A 14,266-nucleotide genomic window follows, 5' to 3' on the forward strand; every position below is an offset into this window, starting at 1 on the left:
GGACTATGTGAGATACAATCTGTGACATTCAATTAACACTGTCATAAGATATAATAAAATTCCCTTTTATGAATGGTGTATCTAATTGCTTGCACCATAATTAGAGATCGCTATAAATTTATGACTGCCTGTTATGCAAGATTAGGTTTAAGTGGACATTTTCTCTTTTTATCCTATGAATATTACATAAAAGTGCAAATATAGTTTATCGTCTCTCCAATCGCATTTTATCTTCTTTCATCTCAATAGAAAATATTACTTGCTCAAATACAGACACCTGAAAGGTTCCCATTGACTTTCTGTCTCCAAAACAAAGCGCAGTATGTTAGAAAGTTTAAAGTTCCAACAAAAAATATCACTAATATACCAACCACAACCTTGAACCTTTCCATTAACTCCAGGATTTTTTGCTCATCCGTGACCTTAGATAAACGTTTTTTCAATTCTTTATAATCTCATGCATCCCACAAGCCGATACAAACAGCTCAGTTAGCAGGAAAAGAAAATTCATCCCTCAAGCTATTCAAAATAGCCTGGCAAGTCTATAATTAAACAACAAGAAGAATTTGATGATAAAAAATAAAGAGGAAGGTAAGAAACATAATTAATGTCCACTTTAGGCACAGGACCAGCCGAATTCCAAAAGTATTTTTCAACCGTTTCGATGGCAGAGAAAGAGAGGCAGAACAAACTGCCCAGCAGAATAGCAACACAACAGGCCAAGCGAAACAACAAATCAAGATGTAATAAAGATTTGGAAAGGATTTATAGGAATTATGAAATAAAATAATATCCAACAGAGTGAGAGAGTGAGAGAAATAAGAGAAGGGAATGAACGCTTAGTAGGTGAAGAAAGGTACTGAATTAAACTGAATAAACTGCAATAGAGCAACTCATAAAACACTGAGACAGTAGAGAGAAAAGCCAATCAATAACAACTTGTCTTTACACAGCAACTTTAATATACAAAATTGTCCCAAGGCACTATATAGAGGGAAGGATGGAAAGGAACAGATGCCATATTAATTAATGAGCAACACTGCAGTCTATCATATCTGCAGTCAGCATTACAACCCTAACAGAAATAGATTTGAACTCGGAATCACTGATCATCCATTCCATGACAGTGTTACACTCGCCCTCTGTTTCACCTAGATCTTCTTTGTTCTTATGCATTTCCCCCAATTTGTATCATCTTTGCTACTTCATGAGCGAGGAAGTGATATGGTCTCAAGATTTCCTCAGTACTCATTCTAGAATAATTCTACAATTTGCCGAACCGTAACATTGGATTTCATTTTAAACTTTAAAGGGTTCCAGTCACTTCCGATCCATTAAAACTTCCTTTACACTGATGGTTTCACTTGCATCAGTCCCTCGGTTGCCCATTGTTAAATACACTTATTCTAAACCTATAAAGTGAAAATATCATAAATATTGCTATGTTGAAATAATTATTCTTTAGTATTCAATATGAATTTTCAAGTAAAGTGCTGCGCTCCTTTCTTCCAATGCTGATTGTCTTGGAACTGCTATAAAAAGTTCAGTCGTATTGATCTGTCAAATTTCCAGTTTCTCCTCAATGTGATCTGTGCAAGTATCTGACATCCATTCGCATTTCCTCCCTTATTAAATTCAAACTGAAGGCACCAGTATTGGCAAAATCTGTTGGTGCTCCCAATGCCCACACTCACATAAGCAGTGCAGAGCAGGGTCACATTCACACCATGCTTTCCAATTCCAGATACTCCTTCACTGGTGACTGCTCAACAGATAGAGGGCGATTACATTCCGGCGCTAAGTTAGTGGAGTCTTCTATTACTCTTTTCTTAGTCTCTTTTTGCAGTTTCCTCTCAGCCAGTGGAATAAAGAATAAAACTAAGAATGAAACAAAGTAACAGGAGCCTGCCAGTTGGAACGAAGCATCGTAATTTTTGGTGTAGTCATGAAGAGCACCTAAGAGTCACAGAAATAACAAATTAGGCATCAAGTTAAAATTTTAAAAACCGCCTACTCAAATCAGAAACTTCTGTTTTCGGAATTTGTTGGAGTGGGAATTACTCTTCCCTGACTGCCCTATTGGAAGGTGATGATGAGCTGATTTCTTACAACCATGGCTTACTCGGACAGTTTGGGGGGGGGAGTTATGAATGAACTGCTTGGAAGGGGATGCTCTGTGGGCAGCATGGTGGCTCAGCGGTTAGCACTGCTGCCTCACAGCACCAGGGTCACAGCTTCAATTCCAGCCTTGGGTGACTGTCTGTGTTGAGTTTGCACATTCTCCCCATGTCTGCGTGGGTTTGCTCCGGTTTCCTCCCACAATCCAAGGATGTGCAGGTTAGGTGAATTGACCATGTTAAATTATCCATAGTGTTACGTGCATCAGTCAGAGGGAAATGGATCTAGGTGGGTTACTCTTCGGAGGGTTGGTGTGGACTTGTTGGGCCGAAGGGAATCTAATCTAATCTGTAACATATAGGCCAGACCAGACAGCAATGGCAGACTCACTTCTCTACAGAACATTAGTCAACTCAATGGATCATTAGCAGTTGAATATGGTGCTGAAGGTAATATGAGCATTTTATGCCATATTTTATTTGATTGATTGAAATTTCCTGTGCAAGTCTTGTGCATCAGTGGCAGCATCCCTACCTCTGATCCAGAAATTCTGCTTTCAATTCCCACACTAAGGTCCGTTGGCCACAGCATGAGAGTTCATGATTGTTGGCTGATGGGAATCCTTCCATCACCTCCCTACTGTCTGGGGTAGGCAGAGAGGGCGGGGTCAGCGTCAAGACGAGCTGACTACAGGTACTCCTAAATCTTGTTTAAAAAATGGAAAAAGAATTCACCCAGCCAAATCACCAAGGGTAACAATGATGTCACAAGGGCTCCTAGGTTTGGAACTCTGACATTGATTGCTACCAGGACAGACAGTATCTCAGCCCAGGAGAAATTGCTGGAATTTTCTGGGAATCACAAGTCCTGAGTCCTGCCTCTCTCCAGGTATGAGCTGTGGTTCGCCTGTACAAAGTTCCCAGAGCCAGCAAGGCACTGAACTTACAACTACCTCCATTGAAATGGGATTTTGGGATCCCAAAAATGTGGAACCTAAACCAATCTGTCCTCAGTGCATCACATTTGGAAAGGTCAGAGTTTCCCTTTGGAGTGCTGCGGGTTCCCGTGCAGATTTGGACCTGGGACAGTCTGAGGGTTGGGAGGTTACAGGGATCCTTCAAGTGGGTTGGCTGCTGCTGTCCTTAATTGGCAAGGGAGGGGGTTTAGGTGTCTTTTGGGACAGTGAAAATTGTGCATAAACAATGAATAGACCCCTTGGAACTGTTTAACTTGTCAAGACCTGTCAACAAGTGTCACGAAAGGTGGATCTGTCAGCAAGTCTCCAGAAGTTTCAAATGATCAGAAACTGAATTGGGCCAGCCATATTAATATCGTGACTAGTGGGTCAGATTGCTGGGAAGTCTGCAGAGAGTACTTCACTCTCAGACTCCTCAAAGCCTGTCCACAAGGTACAAGTCATGAATGGGATGCGATACTCTCCATTTGCCTGGATAAGTGCAGCTCCAACAGCACTCAAGAAGCTCTACGTCATTCTGTACTGGTTTTGTGTTGAGCTCATTTGATAATACTTTCAGTGAGGGTTTGGAGATTTCACCTACCTGCTGCTGGTGGTCCTATCAAACAACCAATTCCCACAAAGAACTGGTAAAGGCCCATTCCTTTGTGTATTCTATGGACTCCAATAAAGTCAACCTGAAAAATAAAATCAAAATAGAATTCAAACATAAACTGTGTTGTGAATTTACGTTGTTCTGAAGCTAGGATTATGAATATATTTTTGGGGGTATTTATTGATAAAGATAAATAGGTCCATTGCTCCAGCCCAGGAGCATTGCCCACCACAGACTTCAATGTTAAATTCAAATCTGATATTAAAAACATTGTACTTCACCATCAGTTTACTCTGCTAACTTTTAGCTAAGATGCTCTCTAACTGAAAAGACACACCTATCATAACTTAAACATTCACACTCAGATCGATTGTAAAAGATCTTTGAGTTAAGTTGTTGCATTTCGCAGTGGAACAGAATAGTAAGATGTGAATTTCGAGTCATAGATATAGATGTGACAACTTTCTGACAGTTTCTTTATGCAAGTTAATAGCATCCGGAATTACATGGAATCTCAGTAAAATGGACAGATTATTCATCTCAGTGGTCTAGATTGGTGTATATACTTCACATGAACATTCTCCCCTTTGAATTACATCTTCCCGATTTGCCTACAACCTCTCCTTCCCTGTACTTATCCATTTCCCTCATGTTAGCATCAAAGCTTCTCTTCAGTATGTCAGTACTACCTGACAACCATCCCACAACTACCTAGCAACAGTTCTCACTTCAGTCTGTGCAAAAAAACATCCTCCTAAAGTGGGTCTATCTTAGTCAGCAACTGTCTCATGCTTGTGTCCTGCTTGCGCTGGACTGGGCACTGGGCCAGAAGTGGAAGCATAATCTCCACAACTATCCTATTGTACCCCTTCACAATTTAAAAACTCCAGTAGGTTCAATCTCTCCTCACAGTTACATCCACTCAATTCTGAGAGTATTATTGTAAACCTTTTTTGCTGCAATTTTCCAATGCTTTCTGGAAGACCAGATTATACACAGTACACTGAGTTCTGGCAGTATAATTCTGAAAAAGGGTCACTGCAGCCGAAACATTAACTCTGTTTTCTCTCCACAGACACTACCAGACCTTCAGAGTCTTTCCCGCAGTTTGTGCTTTTTGACTGCGAGGTGTAGTCCAAGCAAGATTCTCTATAAGGGAAAATTCGGCTTTTGAACTCTATTCTCTGGAAATTAACCCCTGTGTTTTTTTAATTACAGTCATGGTTTCCTCTGCTTGGGTTGTTGCTTTCACTGACAGATGAAAGCTACAACGGCTACTCAAATGAAGGGTGAGAAAATAAACCTTAGCTGAATCAAACATTCCTTTTAGCTGTTTCTTCCTGAGAAATGGTCTTACAGAGCTGTTAGGTGACAGATGAACAACATTTAGTGAGTAGGTGGGAGCAACCTAACTGGGACAAGAATATTAAAGTTAACAGAATGAATAAATTCCCTCTCACCAGGACTGGAAGCAACAAAGTCAGATAACCCCCACAGAACATAGCGAGGAACACTATGTACACCATTAGTGATGGGAACGTTTTTGCTAGGGGTGCCAGCAGATTGACAGCTCCACAAAACAGCAAGTAGATTTTGTGGTAATGATACTTCGCTATCAAGTTACGGTCGGCGACGTAGCCAGAGATAAGCTGAGCCACAATCTCAACGATTCCTGCAATAAAAACTTGCATTTTAGGAGAACTGTCTGCAACTGTAACGAATGTTGGCAAAGAATTTAGTAAAGTCAGAATCATACTGTACTTGCTCATTACTATAGAACTTTAGAATCATACAGCACAGAAACATATTGTGGTAAGTTCAAGCCAGCTCTTTGGAAGGGCAATGCAACTGAATTGCTCAAACAAACTTAGCAATATGGAAAATAGGAGCTGCAGAGGGGTATTTGGTCCTTCAGGCCTGCCTTGCCATCCATTAACATCATGGCTGATCTTTTACCACAGCTATGCCTTTCTAATCTGTTCTCACAGGCCTCACAATCCAAAGACTTATCAATCTCTGCCTTGAATTTGCTCAATGGGAGGGAATCCACAGCTCTCTGCGGTAGACAATTCCAGAAAGTCACTCCCCTTTGAGCGAAGAGATGTCGCTCATCTTGGTTCCACTTTCCTGTTAATCACAATGATGTGGATTAAAGTATAATCAAAATGGACTGATACATACAGGCCTGAAGGAAGAGAGGCACCCGATTGTTTTCACTCACATTGATAATGCATTGAAAAAGTACTCCATAAGGTGTCAAAAAGAAGTGACCTTTCATGGTTTTGGGATTTCCCAAAACAACCAAAATGGTACATTTGAAGTGTAGTCAGAGTTATAACAAAGGGAATAACAGCAGACAATTCATCAGTGCAGGGCATCCCCCCTACCATGGATTAGCATCAGAACGGTCAACTTACTGCAAACCATAGACTGGAGGACTAATGTTCTCAAGCCATGAGTTCAAATCCCACCTTAGTAAATGGAGGTCAAGGTCAGTTAATTAGTAAAGCTGGAATTTTAGTTTAAGTCTCATTAATTGATTGTGAAACTATTGGATTGTCATAAGGCTGGCTTTATGGCTCACCAGTATCCTTCAAGTAAGACGTCTGTTGTCCTTACCCTATCTGGCCTCTGTGAGACTCAAGACCCATCCAGTGGACTCTTACCCGCCCTGTAGAAAGGAGAAAACCTGCCAAGCTACAGCCAACTCAAGGGCATTAGGGATGGACCACAAATTCTGATCCCGCCAATGGTGCTTGCATCCCAAGAATTTATTGTAAAAATAAGAGTTAAATGACTGGATAATCTATTTAATTATCATTGTTGATAACATTTTGCCAGGAAAATGCCCCAGTTCTTCTTCCAGTGATGTGATGGGGTCTTCTAAGCCACTTGAATAAACAGGTACAGCTTTAGCTTGATGACTGATTTGAAGAGCACCTTCAGTGATGCAGCATTCCTTCTGCCAGGGTCAACCTAGGTTTTTATGCTCAGTGGGACTTGAACTTGCAAGTACTCCTTTTCTTCTTTCAAAGTGCTCTCAGGTGTTCTTCGACGTGAGGGGGGGGTGTTTTTCAAATGCAAGTCAGCAGAATCACAAAGCATTGACAGCAAGGAAACAAGCCATCTAGCCCTCCTCCATATATACTTTCTCAGGAATCTTTCTCACTCCTCTCTCACTTTTCATATCTCTCGATATAACATTTGTAAATAGGAGATCCAAGATCCCCATGAATACATCTCTGACAAATTATATTTGAAGGCATCAGAAACTGCATTCCGCCTGAATTCTCTTTAAGGCTGTGACTAATTTCTATTTGGTGTCTGTATTTCCACAAATAAAGTCAGCTGAACAGCAACACTGGGGATTGCACTGTCACCTTAGTTCATTGCTCCTACTCAAGGTGAGGAGACACAGTCATAGAGTCATACAGCATGGAAACAGGCTCTTCGATCCAACTAGTCCGTGCCAACCATGTTCCCAAATCAAACTAGTCCTACCTGCTTGTGCTTGACCCATATACCTCCAAATCTTTCCTAATCATGAACTTATCTAAATGTCTTTTAAGCGCTATAACTGTACCTGCATCCCCACTTCCTCTGACAGTTCATTCGATACATGAACCACTCTGTGTAAAAACGTTGCCCCTTTTTCCTCTCACCTTAAAAATATGTTCCTTAGGTTTGAACTCCCACACCCTCGGGAAAAGACCTTCGTCATTCACTTTATTTGCGCCCAGCATGATTTTATAAACTGCGATTTTGGAAGGTCACCCTTCAACCTCCTACGATCCTGTGGAAAAAGTCCAAGTCTTTTCAGTCTATTTTAGATTGAGACCCTCTATTGCCGGCAACATCCAGGTAAATCTGTCCTGAACCCTCCCCAGTTTAGTAATATTCTTATACAAGAAAGCCTGCAACTCAGGAGCAACTGCAATATCCATGCTACTCTCAGTTCATCACTTTGTTTAAGCTTGTGGCTTCAATCCCTACTCCAACAAACTGAGTTGACAATCTAAGCTGACACTTGAATGCAGTGTTGGATATCAGGGTGAAGTATTCAACCCATGTCTAATCTGCTTTCTCAGGTGGATGTGAAGGGTCCCATCGCACCAGCAGTGGAAGAGTTTTCTGGTTCAAGGATAACTTTTTAAAATTCACTCATGGTCGCTGGCTAGGCCAGCCTTTGATGTCCATCCCTAATTGCCCAGAGGGCAGTTACAGGTCAACCACATTGCAATGGATCTGGAGTCACGTGTAGGCCAGACCAGGTAAGGAAGGCAGTTTCCTTCCCTAAAGGACATTTGCGTACCAGACTGGTTTTTCCTGACAATCGACAGTGGATTCATGGTCATTATTAGATTCTCAATTCCAGATTTTTATTGAATTCAAGTTCAATTTCCCTGGGAACATTCCCTGGGTCTCTGGATTAATAGTCTAGTGATAATAGCACTCAGTTATTGGCTCCCCCAGAATTAGAAATAAGCAACAAATGGCTGCCCAGAGAGCAATCCACATTTTGTAAAATAATTTGAAAAGGGCCTGTATTGCACTGTAATGTTCTATGTTGAATAACTTCAGCATGTCCAAAACACACTGGAACTGTGAACTGGGGTCTTCTGGAAGTGTTAATGCTATTTTCTTTGCCAATGCTAATCTATTTCTCACCACTGTGTGGTGCTATGTGACTATTGTTTGAGTTGGCCCTAATGACCATCAATAAAACGATGCAGCAAGATGGCTGAGAACAGCAATCTCCCAGCTAGCTAGGATAGGAAGCAATGATACCAAAGATCGACTTTGAAGAAAATCCTCAAAATGGCTAGAGCAGGGGTGCCCACCTGGATCCCACTTCAATGCTGGAAAAGTATCGCCACCCTGTCAGTTAGGACTGTAGGAACATGAGAGTTTGGAATGGGAAGGCATGTACATCAGTGAAATGGGGGTGGGGTGAAACGTCCTTAAGAACATAGGGTATGGAAAAGGGAGGATTATGAAGAGATTTCATATTTTGTTTTTAAAAAGGTGCACAGCCTAACATTTTCACTGCTGCAGGAGCTGTGCCATTCAGGCCACAGTCACGGTTTGCAAAGGGATACGAGGATTTAAAGCTGCCAGATAGCCGTTCATTCAGTCAGAGCTCCAGGGAAGCCATTGCTGCCTCAAGTTGAGGCCTAGGGGGCAGACCTGCCATGAACTTGTTGAATGGCAAGGCAGGTTCGAGGGGCCAAATGGCCTGCTCCTACGCCTATTTTTATGTTCACTTTTTATGCATGTTTTTTATTTCCACATCAGGAGACCTCAAAATGTCAGCTCATGGTTTCTGAGGCCTTGGGCACCAGCAGCGTGCTGTCAACAGTTTCAATGAGTGTGACCAGAAATAGTTGCCGTGACGCCACTCTGCAGCTTACTTCATTTCATATTGTATTTCTAAACATATCGCTACTAATTAATATAACACACACACATTGGAACAGCATGTACTTTGCAACAATGGAAATGATATTTATCTAAACGGAGGATTTTATGTTGTTGTGAATCTTCCTATTCATGAGGTTGTTAACACAAAAAGAAATGGATGGGTCCTATCTGACTGAATTAATTGGGTTGGGAATTGGTTTGCATTCACCAAGCCTGCGGTAAGGGGCTTGGACAAAAAAGGTGAAACGAACTGTTGCTCACTTTCAGACTCAGCCAAGGACAGTGATCAGTTCACTGTGTGTAGCATACAACAGCACTGGAATTTGAAAGCTGCCAATGATGACATGGATGATTATCTGAATAGAAATTGTATGCAAAGATATCTGGATAAAGCAGGAGATTGGCCCTCAGTAATAATGCCTGATTGAAGAGCCAGTGCAGACACACAAATGGCCTCCTTTTGTATCATAATAATCCTGTGATTGATAACCAGTCACCTTACATGGGCGAAAGTGAGGACTGCAGATGCTGGAGCTTAGAGTCGAGATTGTGGTGTTGGAAAAGCACAGCCGGTCAGGCAGCATCCGAGGAGCAGGACAATCAACGTTTTGGGCAAAAGCCCTTCATCAGGAATGGGGCTGTGAGCCAACAGGGTGGTGAGATAAATGGGACGGAGGTAAGGCAGGCTGGAAGGAAGCTGAGAGTGCAATAGGTGGATGGAGGTGGGGATAATTGTGATAGGTCGGAGAGGAGGATGGAACGGAGATGGGAAGCAAGATGGACAGGTAGGACAGATCATGAGGGCAGTGCCGAGTTGAAAGGTTGGAACTGGGATAAGGTGGAGGGAGGGGAAATGAGAAAACTGGTGAAGTCCACATTGATGCCATGTGGTTGGAAAATCCCAAGGTGGAAGATGAGGCGTTCTTCCTCCAGGTGATGGGTGGTGAGGGACGAGGCCCAGGACCTGCATGCCCTTGGTGGAGTGGGAGGGGGAATTGAAGTGTTTGGCCACGGGCCAATGCGGTTGGTTGGTGCGGGTGTCCCAGAGATGTTCTCTGAAGCATTCTGTAAGTAGGCATCCTGTCTCCCCAGGGCAGAGGAAACCGCATTGGGAGCAAGGAGTGGTGCTGGAAAAGCACAGTAGTCCTGCTCCTCGGATGCTGCCTGACCTGCTGTGCTTTTCTAGCACCACTCTAATCTAGGATACAGTAAATGACATGTGTGGAAGTGCAGGTGAAATTTTGATGGATGTGGAAGGCTCCTTTGGGGCCTTGGATGGAAGTGAAGGGGTAAATATGGGAGAAGGTTTTGCAATTCCTGCAAAAGCAGGGGAAAGTGCCAGGAGGGGAGGGTGGGTTGGTGGATGGGGTGGACCTAATGAGGGAGTCGCGGAGGGAATGGTCTTTACGGAAAGCGGATAGGGGTGGGGAGGGAAATATATCCCCAGTGGTGGGGTCCGTTTGAGGTGGCAGAAATGGCAGAGGATGATACGATGGGGTGGGGTGGAAGGTGAGGACCAGAAGGATTCTGTCCTTGATATGGTTGGATGCGTGGGGTTTGAGGGCAGAGGTTTGGGAAATGGATGAGATGCGCTGGAAGGTATCATCACGTTGGAGGGGAAATTGCCGTCTTTAAAGAAGGAGACCATCTGGTGTGTTCTATGGTGGAACTGGTCTTCCTGGGAGCAGATGCGGTAGAAGTGGAGGAATTGGCAATAAGGGATAGCACTTTACAGGAGGCAAGGTGGGAGGAGGTGTAGTCCAGGTGTAGCTGTGGGAGTTGGTGGGTTTGTTGAAGATGTCAATGTTGAGTTGATCACCGTCGATGGAGATGGAGAGGTCCAGGAAGGAGAGAGAGGTGTCAGAGATGGTCCAGGTGAACTTAAGGTCAGGGTGGAATGTGTTGGTGAAGTTGATGAACTGTTCAACCTCCTCGTGGGAGCAGGAGGTGGCACTGATACAGTCATCAATGTAGCAGAGGAAATGGTGGGGAATGGTGCCAGTGTAACTGCAGAAGATGGACTGTTCCATGTAACTAATAAAGAGACAATGAGCTTCCATGTCCTCTGGCTCTATCCTGATTTATTGAAGACGAGAAAACATGAGAAATAAGGCCAATACTCTCTCTAGTGGCTTCTCATGTGGAGTGGAACAGAGAGAAAGGAAATGCAGAGAACTGTAAGTGGTACATTTCGGTAAGAAGAACAAGGCAACACAATAAAAAAACAAAAGGCTCATTTTCAATGGGGCTGGAGGAGGAGGGAGACCTGGAGCTGTTTGGGAGGGGTAAGTGAATGTGCACAAATCATTGAAGGTGGCAGGGCAGATTTACAAATGGTTCATAAGACATAGCTTCATAAATCGAGCCACAGGTAATGGGTGCAAGAAAGCTGCGATGAACCTTTATGAAATGCTGACTCAACAAATGGAGCATTGTGTCCAACTCTAGGGGGTGTCATGCTTCAACAAGAATGCAGAGGGTGCAACAAGTTTAACAAAGATAAGTCCAAAGATAAGGGACTTCAGGCATGTGGGTAGATTGGATAACCTGGGAATAGTCTCCATAGAGAAGAGAGGACCTTGAGCTGATATGATACAGCTAATAGAAAGGAGTTGCTTCACAATGGTGGAAGGATTGAGAACCAGAAGATGCCTGATAAAAAGTGACAGTGATGAGGGAAAACACAGACGTAGAATGTGACCGACATAAGTGCCATGATGGCGAATATAATTGGGGGAGTTGGGCGAGAATCTGTAGAGAAAAACTTTGTAGAGGGTTAGGGAAAGGCCAGGGAAGTGGGACTATCTGAGTTATTCTTGTAGAGTCAACATGAATAATGACATGCAGGCTGAATGACCTCCCCTTGCGCTGTAAACATTCTATGATTCAATGAAGTGAATAATTAAACATGGCAGAATACAACTTCCTATGGCATTAACGTTTATCCACCGCCAATGTAATTCATAGCCAGACAATGTTACTTTATATCATGGTGAACTGCTGAGCGACAGAAAGAGAACAGAAGAAATCATTTGTCTCTGTGAATAATTGTAGATGTACATAGAACTACATGGTACTTACCAGCAACTGAAATGAGTAATGTAGCTTGGAATGGTTCAATGCCCAAAGCTTTAGCCTTGGCTACCACATGGAAATATGGTATGAAATAGGCCAATTGGCTGAAAAAGGTGCAAATTGTATAAATAATAAAGAGTGGATTTGTCAACAGGGTAAAGTCAATGAGATTTTTCACACTGTCAGAAACAGACTTTAGTTGTGCACCAAATTCCCTACATAGGCCCTTGTGTCTTGTGTCTGTTGGTATGGTATCTGTGGCTACTAATGGATTTGAGTCACCATTTTGGGCTTTACAGCCAGGTAGGGCAGTCGAATGCATCTGTCTTAATGAAACAGGATCCTGGAGTAGGGAGAGCTCCTTAGGCTGTAAAATCGACAATCCGTCAGCAGCACTGGGCTTCACAGCTTGTTTCAGATCACTTTGTAAAGAGTTCGACTCCTCCAGTCCACTCTGACTTGAGAGAGATCTTCTGACAGGTTTGACACGGCGATTGATAGGAAGCTGTGCCCTTGACACTCCAGCAGGGACCACATCCCTTTTATCATCGGGAAGCTGTCGCTGGTGACATTCCCTTCGATCGCAGTCTTCAGGCTGGTCTTGCTTCAAATAAATTGGACGATTCAGCATTCCCAATGGAATCAGATGCAGTGTTAATCCACACAGAATCAATATCGCACCTTTACAGATATAAGGAGCAGAGCAATCACTTTTAAAAGTACAGCATTAAGTGCCCTTGCTCATTATTTAACTTTTGATAAAAGATAATTTGATTAAAGTTTGTGATGTCCACATTTTGCAGTAAGAAGTGAACAATTGCACAAAAAATAATGGAAATTTAACAACGAGGCAATTAGGTTCTAATATATGTTGAATTATGTACATGTGGCAATGAGATCCATGCTATAATCTAAGTTTGGTGGAGTTTGGATTTGATTTTCTGTATAAAGGATAACTTTCTGAGGCATCAATCACAGTACAAGTCTTTCTACAGAGGAGACTAAGGAGAAGATGATTCTCAAGGACTTTGGGACTAAAGTAACTGTATCCCATCACCAAGTCACCCTTTATTTACATGTGCATAGTACATGACAGTGACCCAGCTAGCTCAGAGGTAACAAAACCTCTGATACTTCTGCTTACATTTGTCAGCCAGGGCTCCCTGATTGGACAAGGTTAAAAACCCCAGTCAGGGATCTCATATTCTATGAGGTCCATTTGGCTGACCCTACTGCAATCACCTTGGGGTTAAATGGAGTCAGACAACTGCTGCTTGACTTTCTGATCAGGCTGCACGCTCAATAAACTGATCACGCTGTCATGAGAACCTACCTCGCCAGCCGTACTCGTAGAGAAGATATTGCAGGAATGGTGCCACGGCGAAAGTGAGTCCTGTGCCAGAGCGGGAAATGGCACATGCCGTGGTAAGCTTTCTGCGGAAGTACTTGGTTGTGTTGAGAGCTGCAGCCTGGGATAGGAAGGCAAACCCACATCCTATAAAAAGATACGACCATTGATCAGCAGAACAAGAGAATGCAGGGTGAACGACAACCTTGGGTATGCCCTGAATATCAAAAGCTTTTCCATTAAATCAGAGCTACGGCACATCAAGTTGGAAACTTATTGATGTGATGTGCAACAGGGGGGGCAAAGGTCAAGACTGTGATCTCCCAGTGTCAGCAATATTGAAATTCAGGAGACTCAAGTTGTAGGATTTTTGTCTCTTGTCCCCATGTCCTTAAAAACTATTGCTTTTACCATGCTTTTGATTACTTATCCTCATATCTTCCTACTCAACCTCAATGTTGCTTGAGAACACTCCTGAGCAGTGACTTGGAACATTTTACCACAGTAGAAGTGCTATATAAAGGTAGGTTACTGTGGTACGATGAGAAAGAGACGTCTGACTCACTCAAAATGGGTCAATACTGCACAAGCTTGGAGTAAATTTCTAACACACACTGTTAGCACAATGATGGAAATGGTGATGGAGGGTTGTTTTTCAGACTGGAGGCCTGTGACCAGTGGAATGCCAAAAGGATCGGTGCTGGGCCCTCTACTTTTTGTCATTTACATAAAT

General features: G+C 42.9%; 1 protein-coding gene across 1 annotated transcript in view; it reads right to left on the minus strand.

The window, feature by feature from the left end:
- Window positions 1-221: 221 nt before the first annotated feature.
- The window catches only part of LOC122558864 (putative monocarboxylate transporter 5), a 64,874-nt gene continuing 50,829 nt past the window's right edge, over window positions 222-14,266 (minus strand). The window contains exons 4-8 of the mRNA XM_043707724.2: window positions 13,519-13,680; window positions 12,192-12,866; window positions 5,150-5,361; window positions 3,678-3,771; window positions 222-1,956 (exon numbers count right to left, since the gene is read on the minus strand). Coding sequence (XP_043563659.1) covers window positions 1,721-1,956; window positions 3,678-3,771; window positions 5,150-5,361; window positions 12,192-12,866; window positions 13,519-13,680 — 1,379 coding nt within the window. The 3' untranslated portion in view covers window positions 222-1,720. The remainder of the gene's footprint in view (window positions 1,957-3,677; window positions 3,772-5,149; window positions 5,362-12,191; window positions 12,867-13,518; window positions 13,681-14,266) is intronic.

This window comes from Chiloscyllium plagiosum, unplaced genomic scaffold, assembly GCF_037043375.1.
Source record: "Chiloscyllium plagiosum isolate Xiang-an unplaced genomic scaffold, Cpla_swu_hap1 HiC_scaffold_14, whole genome shotgun sequence".
Classification (NCBI taxonomy): Eukaryota; Metazoa; Chordata; class Chondrichthyes; order Orectolobiformes; family Hemiscylliidae; genus Chiloscyllium; species Chiloscyllium plagiosum.